A 14,033-nucleotide genomic window follows, 5' to 3' on the forward strand; every position below is an offset into this window, starting at 1 on the left:
TCTGATCTCTTGACAAATAATTTGAAACATGCGTCTTCAGACGGATTTTCTTGTATAATATCCTTCGCTTGTTTTTCATTTCTTCTTGCACACTGCCATATACAATTATATAAATATTAGACAAGTGTGCATTGTCAATATTCCTGTCATTTTCTGCTTCAATTTTGTACCCAAATCTGCCGCAGCCTCCGCAAAGAGGCTAGCAGTATGTATCAAATCAGCAATTTTTTTCTTTTCTTTGGGTTCGTCGTCAGAAGCTATTGCGACTTCCTTACCGGGGAAATTATGTTGACATCAGAGCCTATTCAATGTCTCGCTATCACATTGCGCAGAATATCTCCGAATCTCTCTCTGACACATCTCGCTGGCGCGAGATATACACCATGAGCCGAAAAAACTTACTCCTTAAAAACAATACAGAAGCACTGGGAATGCACATTACGAGCACACTGGCGGTTACATTACAATGAGACTACGGCAAATGTGTGAGTAAACAACTAACTTTTGCGCAGTTTTAACGAAACTTTGTAGTGCCCAGGTCGCAAACTTGGGTCAGAGACCTCTCGCATAAAATTCTTAAACGGGGATTATTAATTGCAACACTAGCTGAATACATGAGAAAGTGGCCTAGAGACAGGCAAGCGGCGAAAAAAGTTTGTTGCGTGGACAGAAACACTAAGACAGTTGAACGTACAAAGGGGAGATAACATGGTCTTAAATCTCCTCATCAAATGCATGAAAAGCACGAATAATTTCTGTTGCGAAAGATCTTGCACCATCGCCTCTTATATACTGCGAGCATATTTTAGTAAAAGATTGCAAACGGCGAATGTCTGCCTAGATAAGGTGCGTGCATGCCAGCCCTCTATTTTTATGTTTAATTTCGATACCAAACGCATTTGAAAACCACACGAGCCTATCTGGCACAAACAAGACGTTTTTTCATATCAACGCTCTATTTAGGCTGTCAAGCTAGCGAACCGTACACTAGTTAGCTGTTTTTTTGAGTATCTTGTTGAGGGTGAAGAGCCTCTATCCGCACCACCGAAACATTTCGAGAGTGATCCAATAAAAAAATAAAACCTTTATCGGATAGGACGTGTGATTTTCCAAATCCTAATGTGGAAATATCCCGCAAGTAGGACAAAATAGAGAGAATAGCAGCAATACCGACGCAAAGCCGAAGGAGCGGCCCCGGAGGGACACCCATAACCTTCCCTAGGAAGTAGCTGGAGGGGTTCAAATGTAAGTATCGCTTTGGGTATTGGGAAATTATGAAACTGAAAAAGATGAGAAAGCATGGAATATGTTCGACTAATCAAATTAAGTCAAGCTCTCGTTTGCTCTTCCGTAGAGAGCGAGTACTCGACTTAGCCGAATGTGCGGCCCTGGGCCTCTGAGCGCTTTTCCTTGGCCACTTCGATTTTCATTGAAGTAAGTACTTACCATTTCTAATCACCATTGGCGTTTCAGAATCGTTCCCGCGCGCTTACTAGTTGCTAGGCCTGTTCGCAGTAGTACTATGTGTTTTATCACTGTTCCGTACAAGCGGTCGAGGTACCGTTCTCGCACTCTTACTGGTTGGTGGCCTTTTTAAGACATAATATTAAGTGGTTTTGCACCGTTTCGTACTAGGTGTCTGCATATTTGTCATCAGCCTGTTTCCAGATTCAGGTTTATTTACCACCATTTGGCTACTTTGCCTCCAAAGTTTTCGCTTTTTGAGTATAAGGGCTAATTCATCAGTACCCCGGCTTACCAAGATACTTTGCTTGGCGAGGTGGTAAACATTCATTGTTAATTTAAACAGCGCAAACAGGAAGACACAGGACAAGGTAAAAGGAAGCCACAGTTAGTTATTAATTAGACAGTCGTTAGGCATTATTTAATTGCTCCTAATAAATATTTAGTCATTAGATCATTCAATTGTTAATAATTCGTAATTGATTATTAGACGTTGATAATTGATAAGCAGATATTTATTAGTTGTTATTAGTCATTATCCAAATTATTTGGCCATAGATGAATAATTCATAAGTAGGTACTAATAACTGATGATTATTAATTCATTAGTAATTAACCTTTCACATATGGCCATACAAAGCAGGCATTTGCGCATACTATGGGGGTGCTCTGTGAATGGTCGTGACTTCCATGACGTCATCCCGTCTCGACCAATCAGAGCCGCCGCAAAAGGGGGCACATTTTGCTCATACAGTGTGAGCCATTAAAGGCCTTTGCCTTGATAAACCTTTGCTCCACCGGGAATCGAACCTGCATCCCTTGGATCCCCAACCGAGCGCTTTAGCAACTGAGCCACGCCCCGGATCGTGAAACGCTGTTCATAATAGGGGTTTACAAAAGTACGTCTGGCAACCATGAGCGGCACGCTTATCCCGCGCTGGCCGCCATACTTTGTTCGCTCCATCCGTTCGCTTCGTGTCCGTCCGTCAGCGCTCGCCGTTCTGTTCGTGCTTTTCACGTTTTAACCTAGTGTGCTGTGCTTGGACCTCTCTTCGGTCCCTGGCGGTTTCTGTTAGTGACGCCTAGAAGCGTATTTTGACAGCCGAGACGTGGTGGGGCCCACCGGCCGCGCTGCCGAGCGCAGTTACAAATTGCTTTACGAGTCGTGCATGGGCCCCTCGGCAATCCGCAGCGTCATCTCTATCCAGGTACAGTATCCAGAGTTCTGTGATGTGGATTTTTTTTTTGTCTGTGCGCCTTTGCTGTTTACTTAAACGCCTATGAGAGATCATCGCGAGTTTGTTTGCTTGGTTTGCGCAATCACCGTCGCTCATCCCACTGGAAGATATTTGGTTGGTGAAATGAGCGAGGATGCATTTTATTTATGATAAAAAGATCGTGCGTAATTTGACGTAAGTTGAACTGGCGCTTAACACTTTCCTTCCCATGCCGTCGACGCAGTAGTTGGCATTAGTCTCGGAAATAATCGGGCACTGCGTAAAAAAAAGTGCCATGGTAATTTGCGCTTCCAGTGATTGAATATTGATTGGTGTGCGATAGGCAATGACGAGTTAATAAAATGTTTGTAATTATTTGATCAATTTATGAAATAAAGAAACGAAAAAAAGAAAAAAATTGGAAAGTAAGGGTTTAAAGGTGTCAGAATGAAAAACCAGTGCTTGGTGATGCTAAGGAAGAAAATTTAGAATGTGTAATTGATTAATTGAAATAATTGAAGAATGTGTTCAAAAGTGTCAAATTGCTCAGAATGGAAAGCCGATTGTTGCTGACGCATGCGTATTGGTGTATAAAAATATAAAACGTCAAATAAAACAAAAATAAATAAAGAAATGATAGAAATACATAACACACATAACATAGAAATATAACATACATAACAACATATAACATACTACACTTGTGTGTAGTATGTTACTTTTAATGAATTCATATTTCACTGCATTGTATTCTTTTCGCCCCTCCTGCTAGGGCCAAATTAGGGCCTGCAGTATTTGGTAAATAAAATAAAATAAATAAATAAATAAATAAAAGAGCTAAAATATAACACGTGAAGAAAGAAAACATCGTGCGTGTGTGTGTATCAGAGAGAAACACTATCGCGTTGTACCTTTAACGGCGGAGCTTAAGTGGCCCCTAATTTTTCTATAACGATATGATGTAATATAAATCTGACTTTATGAACACAGCCCCCAGTTGCACAAAGCACAAATACTTCGCAGTAATTTGAGTTGATTTTTCAAATTTCTTTTCGTTTGAGCCGAGGTCCTCCTCCTCCGAGTTCCTCGAAGCTTTCAATGTCAGCGCTTTCATATGAGATTGCGGCTTCAAATGTTTACTTTCTGACAGAGGGAATAAACAAGAAATCGACCTATAAAAAATTGCAGTGAATTTCAGGTAGCTGTGAATTAGCGAACCATCGGGTGACTCGAAAAAACACACAAAAGTGAAGCGCACGCTTCATTATTTTATCGGCCGCTAACCTAAGCTGCGCGCTCTGGACGTGGACCGGGCTGCACGTGAGCATGTTACAACATACTAGTGGGATGCCATCTTTTCTTGCTTTTCCACACGCCGCGGGTTTGGCAGTCGCTTACTTTTGCAGCGTGAAACACGCACCTCGGGCGCACTAGACAACCATATTGCTCTCTGCACCAAGCAGTATACCATTTCGTACTACTGTGAAAAGTAGTTTCGGTAATCATGCCCGTGTCTTAAATCCATACACAATGGTAAATGCAACCTACGTACAAAATGTTTCAAAGAACGTATTTGCACAATAGCGTTCGTTATATATGCATTGCTCCTTCTCCCGTGTCCTCCATCGCAGCATAAGCTCACAAGGCTCCATAGCGCGCAAAACAACCTTGCTGTTTTAGGTTATAGCACATTCTGTGAGCTAGCTCCTAGTCAGAGGGACGCGCAGTAATGCTTTACATGATGCAAGTGACCCTTGTAAAGCCGATTAGGACTGCAAACGAACGGTCGCATACACACGTATACCTTGATTCCGTGCGCGTCTACGACGGTACGCTGGCTGCAGAAGGACACGCAACAACATGCTGGCATCATTCCGAATAGAGCTTGGTGCTAACAGCGACTGCTGTGATGTTAAAAAAGGAAACAATCGCTTGTGAGCATTCCAATGCACCTTTCGATGCATGCACGGGTTCTACGAAGGCGCACGTTGAGAGCGTACTCGATGGGAGGCGCGGGCGGACTGAACAAAACATGGCCGCCGCACACAGTTTCTGTTTCTTTCACTAGATGGCGCTAACTTTTGTAAAGCCTCTGGTATAGGTGGGTATAGTTGACAGTTGACAGCCGTGTGGTGCGGACGCGTGTTCCATCGCTCCTCCGATTGCACGTGGCTACCGGAAACGGACGGACTGGGGACAGCGGGAGCTTCCGAAGCGTCAAATAGATGAGTTCTTTCTTTTATTAACTTTATTTCGTTTTCAGCTAGGTAGGTTAGGTGCAGCCTAAAGAATAGATTTTAGCTCTTGGTCCTAGCGGCCTGGTTTTTCGTGCCGGCAGCTAGGTTTTCTTGGCTTTCATTGTTTAGCTTAGATAAATATTTTTCTTTCTAGGCTATTGGCATTCGCAGAATTGTTTTTAACGCGTGTTTGCTAGTCCTTTCTTGTGTCTTCTTTTGGCAATTTGTATATTCTAAGAATTCGTAATAGTTATAGTTCAGTCGATGAGCGCTTAAGATGTGCAATCAAAAGAAGGTAAAATGTACTCAGTGTGAGGCGCAGGTTAATCTCAAAGAAATGGGTTTTGACTCTGTAGGTGAAGCGGTAGGCAGCGACTTTTTGTGTCGGTGTTGCGCACTGAATGCACGTCTTGATAGATTTGATCAAGAAAGGGGCAGTTTAGTGTCTCGTGTGGAGGATTTAGAAAATGAAGTACGTTTGCTAAGGACGGAAAATCAGAAACTGCTTGGACAGCTTACTCAAATTGAAAAGAAAGGGGCCGACTTTGTCATTGGAATCAACAAGGACGAACATTCCAATGCCGGCTACGTGGCTGGGGCCAACACTGGCATGGAAGGCATAAGCAAAGTAGGTCAGGCGGATCCGAACCGTCAGAGTTATTTAGAAGCAGCTACTCAGGAGTCGGGAAAAAAGGAAGAAAGGAAGAATGAAAATCCCAGAGAGAAGGGGACGGATAACCTAAAGCAGGAGCCAACAGTTGGGAGAGGAAGAGAGAAGGCCCAGGTGCTTATCGCCGGAGATTCTAACATGAACGGGTGCAAGCGAGATATCTTGGAACGTGTAAGGGGTGATAAGAGAGTGTTGGTTGGAGCCTTCCCAGGGAGAACAATGAGGGCTGTGCTAAAAGAGAGTAAAAATAGGCTGTTGAAGAATTCCGCAGAGCGCAGTATGGTAATAGTAGCCGCGGGTCTAAACGATGTCCTAAATGGTGACGCTGCAGGAGTGGTGGAAAGTTTAGCTAAGGGAGTTGACGAGATCAGGGAGTAGCACAGCAGACGCAGATAGTTGTATGCACAGTACCAGAGGTGCTAGGATTGAACGGAAAGATGGAAAAGGACGTGGTGACAGTTAATCAGGACATAAGAAAGTTAAGCCTGGAGAAGCGTTTCGAAGTGGTTGAGGTAAACAGGGAGGTACATAAAGCAGGTTTTGGTAGGGCTTTTCAGCGAGATGGCATTCATTTTAACAGAAGGGTCGGAGCAGAGATCGGCTGGCGCTTGGCAGGCAGGGCTGTAGCCTTTTTAGGGGGTCCGCGAGGACTCCGTGCACAGAGGTAGTTAGAAGTGAAGCAGAAGAAAGTGTAATAATGGAGGCTGATCCCCCAAATATGGCAAAGAGTAGGTCGAGAAAGAAAAGTACAAAAAAGAAATTTAACACTAGGATTAGCTACATAAACATGCAAGGAGGTAGAAAAAGAGCGAAATGGCTAGAGATAGAACACCAGTTGAAGGATGACAAAATAGGTGTGTACGCTCTTTGCGAAACTCATCTCAGGGATCTAGAAAATCCGCCGTTTATAGAAGGCTACGTCTGGGAAGGGTGCAACAGAACGAGAACGGAAAGAAAGGGTGGAGGGGTAGGTATGTTGATACACCAGGGAACAAATTGGCAAAGAATTAAATCATCTTGTAAAGAACATATCTGGGTTTCAGGAACCATTGACGGCATAAGGACATGGCTAGGGGTAGTTTATTTAGGAACAGGACACCAATGCAGGCAAGAAAACAGGGATCTTGTTGAATGTCTCAGTGACGATATAAGCCAGTTTGGAAACAGGGCCAATATTATTCTCCTGGGGGACATGAACGGCCACATCGACGATCTGGATGGATACACGGATTGTAACGGGAAGCTAATGCTAGATTTCTGCGAGCGACACGATCTAGTTATAGTAAATAGAGAAACAAAATGTGAAGGCCAAATCACGTGGGAATTCCGCAACAGGCAGACGACCATTGACTATTGTCTAATGTTGCAGGAAGTTTATAGCAAGGTCACAAAAATGGAAATAGACGAAGAAGGGGAGTGTAGTCTGGGAAGGGATCATAAACGTATTAGTCTGCAGATGGGGCCCTTAATGAAAAGAGAAATGGAACTTAGACAAAACGTAAACGCAAAATTAAACGACGATCAAATAGCGCAGATAGCAGCAGACATAGAGGAAGAAATAGAGAAAAGCCCCATGGAAGACTGGGATTATGATCAGGTAGAACTACTCATAAGGAGTAAAATTCAGGAGGTTAAAGTAGCAAACCGCTGGAATGGAAAGAGGAAGCCACGGAGCTGGTGGAATAAGGAAATCAGGGAAGCTATTGAACAACGACGGGCTGCTTCAAGGGAACACCGAATGGCAAAGAAAGCACAGGCTTCTCAGGAGGAAACCGACCAAAAATGGGAATCATATCGATAAAAGAAACTTCAAGTGCAGGCCCTCGTCCAAAGTAAAATAAGACAGTCCACCGATCGCTGGATGGCTGATATACACGATGCCTCTAGAGGCGGAGCAAGAAAATTCTGGAACCATATAAGCTGGCTAGGGAAGAAGAATCAAAGAAAGCAAGATCGGATTCAAGATAACGAGGGAAATTGTTTAAAGGGCGATAACGCAGTGAACTACATTACATCAGTTATAGCCGAGTCTTTTAAGAGCGACGATAGGGTAATCTCCGCAAATCAGGAAGCAACACAAGGTAGCAGAATGCAAAGCACCTTAGAACTGACCAATCTAAATTGGAAAAAGGCAGAAAAAAATATTCCTAAAAACACATCTACAGGAACAGATGGAATTCCGATCAAGCTGAATAATGAACTCGGTCCAAAAATTAAGGAAACGTTGTTAAAAGCTTTGGAAACAGTCATAACGAATAAGCAAATTCCGGACAGCTGGCGGCAGAGAAAAATGAATGTGATTTATAAAGGGAAAGGAGAAAGGATGCACATAAAATCCTACAGGCCGATTACCATAACATCTGTAATGTACAGGTTAGCCATGCAGGCGGTGAAATTAAAGGTGCAAGCATGGGTTGAAAGTAACAAGATGCACGGAGAACTTCAGAACGGCTTTAGAAATGGTAGGCGCTTAGATGATAGCCTGTTCGTGCTTACCCAATGCATCGAAATATCTAGAGTGAAAAATAGACCTTTGTATTTGGCCTTCCTGGACATAAACGGGGCGTACGACAACGTAAGCAGGAAACTCCTGTGGAACATATTAAAAGAAGAAGGTATCGGTTATGAGATAATAGAGTTCCTACAGGAAATATACCGGGATAACAAAGTAGAAATTACGTGGGAAGGGATAAGAAGTACAGAGGATGTCAAAGTATGCAAAGGACTAAGACAAGACTGTCCTCTATCACCGGTGCTGTTCATGCTTTATTTGATAAACCTGGAACGGAGGATACAAGACAGTAACCTAGGTTTTAACCTGTCATATAGATTAGGTGGAAAGGCGGTATAGCAACGCCTCCCCGGTTTGATCTATGCAGACGATATTGTGCTGCTAGCTGAGAGTCTGGAAGAATTGTAAACTCTAGTTAAGTACTGCGGAGACGAAGGGGACGATCTAGGCTTCAGTTTCAGCGCAGTTAAGTCGGGTCTGATAATTTTCAACGGCTCAACTGATCAGGTTCCTAAAATAGAAGGCCATGAAATGCTCAGAGTGGCAGAATATAAATATCTCGGATTATGGGTAAACGAAGGATTGGCATACATTGGAAAGCATGAGCAATCACTTAAGGCCAAAGGGCGAAGGAATGCCGGGATAATGAAGCATAAGGCATTGTGGGGATACAATATAGTATGAGGTTTTGAGGGGTATTTGGAAAGGAATTATGGTGCCCGGACTTACTTTCGGAAATGCGGTTTTGTGCCTAAAATCAGAGGTTCAGTCGACATTAGAAATAAATCAGAGATCCGTTGGACGATTAGCACTAGGTGCCCACAGCAAAACTACAAATGAGGCGGTACAGGAAGATATGGGCTGGGCATCTTTCGAAGTACGGGAAGCTCAGAATAAAATATTATATGAGGAACGCCTGAGGAAATTGGACAGTAACAGATGGGCAGCTAAGGTATTTAAATACCTGTACCTAAAAAGCGTTGACTCACAATGGAGGAAAAGAACTAGGAAACTAACTAGTAAGTATGCTAGTCACAAGGACGGAGAAATAAAGAGCGTTAAGCAACAGGTGAAAAACACATAATGTAAAAATTGGATAAATTCGATTGAAAAGAAACAGAGTGTGGAATTATACCGAAAGTGGAAAATGCAGATCAGGAAGGAAGATTTCTTTGATAACTCAAGAGGCAGTGCCCTACGTTTTGAAGCTAGATCAGGGTGCCTTAGAACACGCAGCTACAAAAAGAAGTTTAACAATGGAGATGACGCATGTGCTGTATGTGGAAACTCCAGTGAAACAATTGACCATATTATACTCGAATCCAATGGTATCCATCCGGAAGTTGATGCAGGCGCAATCACTGTTCCTGAAGCTCTGGGGTTTAGAGATAACAGTGGCCGGGTGAATAAACCGGCGGGGGAAACTAGCAAAAAACGGCTGGAAGATTGGTGGCTTAAAAGCAGAGAAGTGACATAATGTTAGTAATGTAGGGGAACAAAATTTAATAAATAGAATGATGGTTTAGTTAACCATTCTAAATCAATAATTAAGATATAGGGAGAAAATGAGCATGATAGCTACTGCTACCACCCCGTTTCAAAGGGGACGCTCCTATATTCCATCCATCCATCCTTTATTCCCCTTGTCTGGCGTGAGGATGACAGCGGGATTCCGCGAGTGATCGATACTGCGCCTTTCCTTTCCTGTAAAAAATTATATAACGCCGGTTAACTATGATGCGTTAAACGAAATGCTGGTTGTGTTCGACAAGGAGCTCGTGATGTACCGTTAAGACAAAACATGGCGTCACCATGCATGCATGCATACACGTTTTGCATGCGATATCTATAAACGTGGTGCATGCGATATCTATATAAGTGATACCTATAAACGTTGTGCATGCGATATCTATATAAGTGATATCTATAAACGTTGTGCATGCGATACATGCATATACGAATCTGATCCTGTCGGCGTCCAACCCAGGCGTTCGTCCGGCGCCTTTCGTTTGCCGCTTCCTCGAACGCCGCCCCACACAGCAAACAGAAGCAGACCCAGATGTCTAGGATGCGTTCGTACAGCAGGCACCAGCGACGTTTTAAATTGATTTACAGTATAGAAAAGGCTAAGTATTTGTCACAATTCTCCGCGGACACATGTACGACGCCGTAAAGGCAGGGAGGAAGGTGAAACTGAAAGAAGAGAGGGAGATAGAGGTGCTGTAGTGGAGGGATACTATCCCCTGCTCTATAATGGCTTTCGCCTCTCGAACTCTAGTAGTACACAGAAGGGTGGCAGTTCCTGGCCCTACGGGGTTAGGACGGTAGGTCAACGCCGCTTGTGGCGGGGGCTAGCCAGCCACTAATTTTTATCTGTTGTAGGCCGTCATTGCATCCAGCACCGCTTCGGTTGTGGTGGACGACGGCTGTTGTTGCGGCGCGCGTATTTCTCTCCCTCTTCTTTTCTTTTTTGTCTATTTTCTCTTCTGTCGGCACGAGGCAGTGGAGGAGGTTCAGCTACGGAGCCAGTAGCAGGCCCGCGCATTTTCGTTTCTTTCGTCCTACAGCCACAACAACAACAACAACAAAATAGTCCAAAATGACAAGTTTTGTCATACCTTTTTTGGTGAAGAGGACTTGATTGGGTTCATTTCCTGTAGTTATGTCGTAACGTACGGGTTTCCTAAGTAAAGAGAAAATTACAGTGAGCTTCTAGGGGCTATTAAAAAAAACACGTGTCTAGCATCCTACAAAAAACTTTTAAATGAATCAAGAACAAAATTCTAGACTTCTACTGGCACCCAGAAACAAAACTGTTCTACCGTTCGCTGCTTCACGCCTTGAAGCTTTCTACAGAAAGGCTATGATTTCCATAGCCAGAGAATCTTCGGCAGTACAGTCGTACAATAGAAAGTGGCAACAAAGAAGAAAAAGAGGGAGTGTTCACGCTACCACAAGCGCCTATTAAATTGACACAGTGTCTGACAATATATTGATTTTGTGGCAACATGATGGCAACAATACATTTCTGAGGCAACCGATCAATATGCCGCCATACAATTGAAGTGCAAAACACTTCACCTAAGTCCAGGTGGTTCAAGAAGTGTGGGCGCAAATGAAATTATTTCTTGTATCAATGTATTTAATTGAAATGCCAGCTGCTTTTGTTCTTTTTGCCAACGAATTCAACCAACATGCTCAAAGTGAGCATCACCATCATTTCAAAATAAATGAAACGAATGAAAAAACTTAGCGGATGGAGGATACCAGAGAGTTCCTGGCTCATTATCAGATATCCGTCAAATAAACTGCCTTCCATGTAAATGCAATTATTTGTCTCGCACATGCCATGTCATTCCTTAAAATGTTAAACGTACTGCTACATAAATCCTAGAAATGCTCTTACCAGACGACAAGAAAGCGGACGGTGCGTTTACCACCACCGTTGCGTCATTTCCCGCTGTTCGTCTGCATATACAGGGAGTGAAGCTTGACGGTTGTGGTGCATGCTCGTAGATTAGGATATGTTGTTAGTGCGTGTCTTTGTTTTCTCTTTTCGTGTAATACCTATAGCCCCACTTGTGTTTGCTACATCAAAGGCTGCGTGCCGCTCTTTAAGCATTCTAATTGAACACAGAGAGCGAGGACCACCGTCCGAGCTTAGAAATGTGCCAAGAAAAAGCAGCAGCAGCTAACACAGAGTTGGGGGGTAACTCTACATTCGTGATGTGTTTAGGCGTGGAGGATGCGTGTCGAAAATAGCAAACCCGCTCAGTATCAATATAGAGAGTCATATAAATTGCAGCCACCAATAGAACGGCGTTCAAAGAATTTGGTCATAAGGTTGCAGCATTCATTAAAATTACTCGCGACAAGAACCCTGCATACGCATAGAAGCCGATAAAACAGGCAGTGGAAGAATAGTCCTAATTGGCATTTCACAGAAGTACCATCGATCGCTTACTGAACGCACGCGACTACCCTATGAAGTTAGTGACTGAAAGTCTGGTAAACAGCAAGAGAGTTTATACAAAAGCATTGATTGATTGATTGATTGATTAAAACTTTAATTTCCACCGATTTAGGAGGCCCCCTACTCCCCGCTCCTGGCACGCAGGCCTGAGGAACGGGGGCTGGAACCTCCGCGACTAAGGACTGGCGAATATACATTGGTTATTCACGGCCTCAGCCGCCAGGCGGACGACTTTCTGCTGGTCAGCGGGGACGTCGCTTCGCAGCAGGGTTACCCAGGCTTCTCTACTTTTAATGTTGTCTCTAGCGCCCGGAGACTTAGGGCATTCCCAAATTATATGGTCGAGGGTCCCCCTCGTTTAGCAGGCTTTACATATATCGTTTTTTCTCTCCTCTATCTGGGTGTGAAACAACCAGACAGGGTTCGGGAAATTTCCGGCTTGTAATCGCCGCCAGGCTATGGCCTCTTTATTATTTAAGCTAGGATCCGGTGGCGTCATCAGACGTCTTCCTAATCTATAATTTTCGATTATTTCTTTATAGGTTTGCAAACGTTCGTCCATCGCCTGGCAGTCGGGCGGCTCCGCGTTTGCCCGGAAGTAGAGATCTCGGGCTAAATCATGGGCCGCCTCGTTGCCGGGGACGGACGTGTGTGCTGGGACCCAAATTAGGGTGATTTTGCGATCGATTTTAGTTGCAGCTTTTAGAATTCGGGCGGCTTCTTGTGAGACCCTGCCTTTACCGATATTCCAGAGAGCAGTTTTACTGTCGCTAAAGATCAATCTAGCCTTCGTTCCGACGCAAGCGAGCGCTATTGCGACCTCTTCAGCCGTGTCTATGTTTCTACTTCGGATGGTGGCGGAGACGACTGGTGCGCCGCTACCATCGACTACCGCGGCGACTGCCGCCCCTGATAGGCCGCTTGCAGCGTCTACGTAGGCAACTTCTTTTACTCTGAATTCTTTTGCACTTTTAATCAGTGCTTCTGCTCTCTTCTCCCGTCTCTCCTTGTGGTAGTCTTGGGGCATATTGCGGGGGAGAGAACGGACAATGATGTTCTCGCGACATTGTGGTGGTAGGGCAACCTTGTCGGCTGTGCCCCTATCTATTTTTCGACCCACCCATTCTAAGATTGTTCGACCCGTGCTTGACCTACTTAATCTTTCATCTTCGGCGATTCTCACCGCTTCAGCAAGTTCCGTCCAGCTATTATGCACTCCCATTTCTATCAGGTGTTCCATAGAAGAGGAGATGGGTAGACCCAGCGCCCTCTTGACGCAACGCCTGATGCGTGCGTCTATCTTATCTTTTTCATTGGTCCTGATGTTGAGGAACGGTGTGGCATAGCATATTCGACTTATTATGTCCGCCTGCATCAGTCTCAAGAGGCTTCTCTCTTTGAGGCCTCTGCCTTTGAATGCAATCCTCCTAAATATTCCTGTTACTTGCGTCTCGTAGGTAGTGAGTTTTTTTATCGTTCCGTCGTTATACCCGTCCTCTTGAATAAAAAGTCCGAGGATTCTGATTTGCTAGACTCTTGGTACGGTTTTGCCGTCGACCTTAATTTCTACGTCAAAGTCGCCCTTGCACCTCATTGATTTTGGATTATATATGAAAAGTTCGGATTTTTGCGGAGAGCACGAAAGACCCCTTTCGGCCGCGTAGGACACAATGGTGTCCGCCGCCGCCTGTAGGCGTTCCTCTATGCTGCCATCGCTGCCATTGTTCATCCATGGATTAACGTCGTCCGCGTAAATGCTGAACTTCAGGTCTTTTATGATTTTAAGAGCGGCAGGAAGGTCTCTCATCACCACGTCAAAAAGGAAGGGGGAGAGCACCGAGCCTTGCGGAGTTCCTTTACTTCCCAGGTGGACAGTGGGGGATTCTAGGTCCTGAAACTTTAGTTTCAACGTCCTGTTTGTCAGGAAATCCATTACGTAATTATATGTCCTCTCGCCGAC

The 14,033-nt window shown here is 44.2% G+C and overlaps 1 protein-coding gene across 1 annotated transcript in view; it reads right to left on the minus strand.

The window, feature by feature from the left end:
* The window catches only part of LOC146208925 (uncharacterized), a 50,808-nt gene that overhangs the window by 8,587 nt on the left and 28,188 nt on the right, over positions 1 to 14,033 (minus strand). Inside the window, exon 3 of the mRNA XM_084587337.1 lies at positions 10,719 to 10,783. Coding sequence (XP_084443463.1) covers positions 10,719 to 10,783 — 65 coding nt within the window. The remainder of the gene's footprint in view (positions 1 to 10,718; positions 10,784 to 14,033) is intronic.

Source organism: Amblyomma maculatum, chromosome 1 (assembly GCF_055883805.1).
Source record: "Amblyomma maculatum isolate TAMU_Amacu chromosome 1, ASM5588380v1, whole genome shotgun sequence".
In the NCBI taxonomy this organism is placed as follows: Eukaryota; Metazoa; Arthropoda; class Arachnida; order Ixodida; family Ixodidae; genus Amblyomma; species Amblyomma maculatum.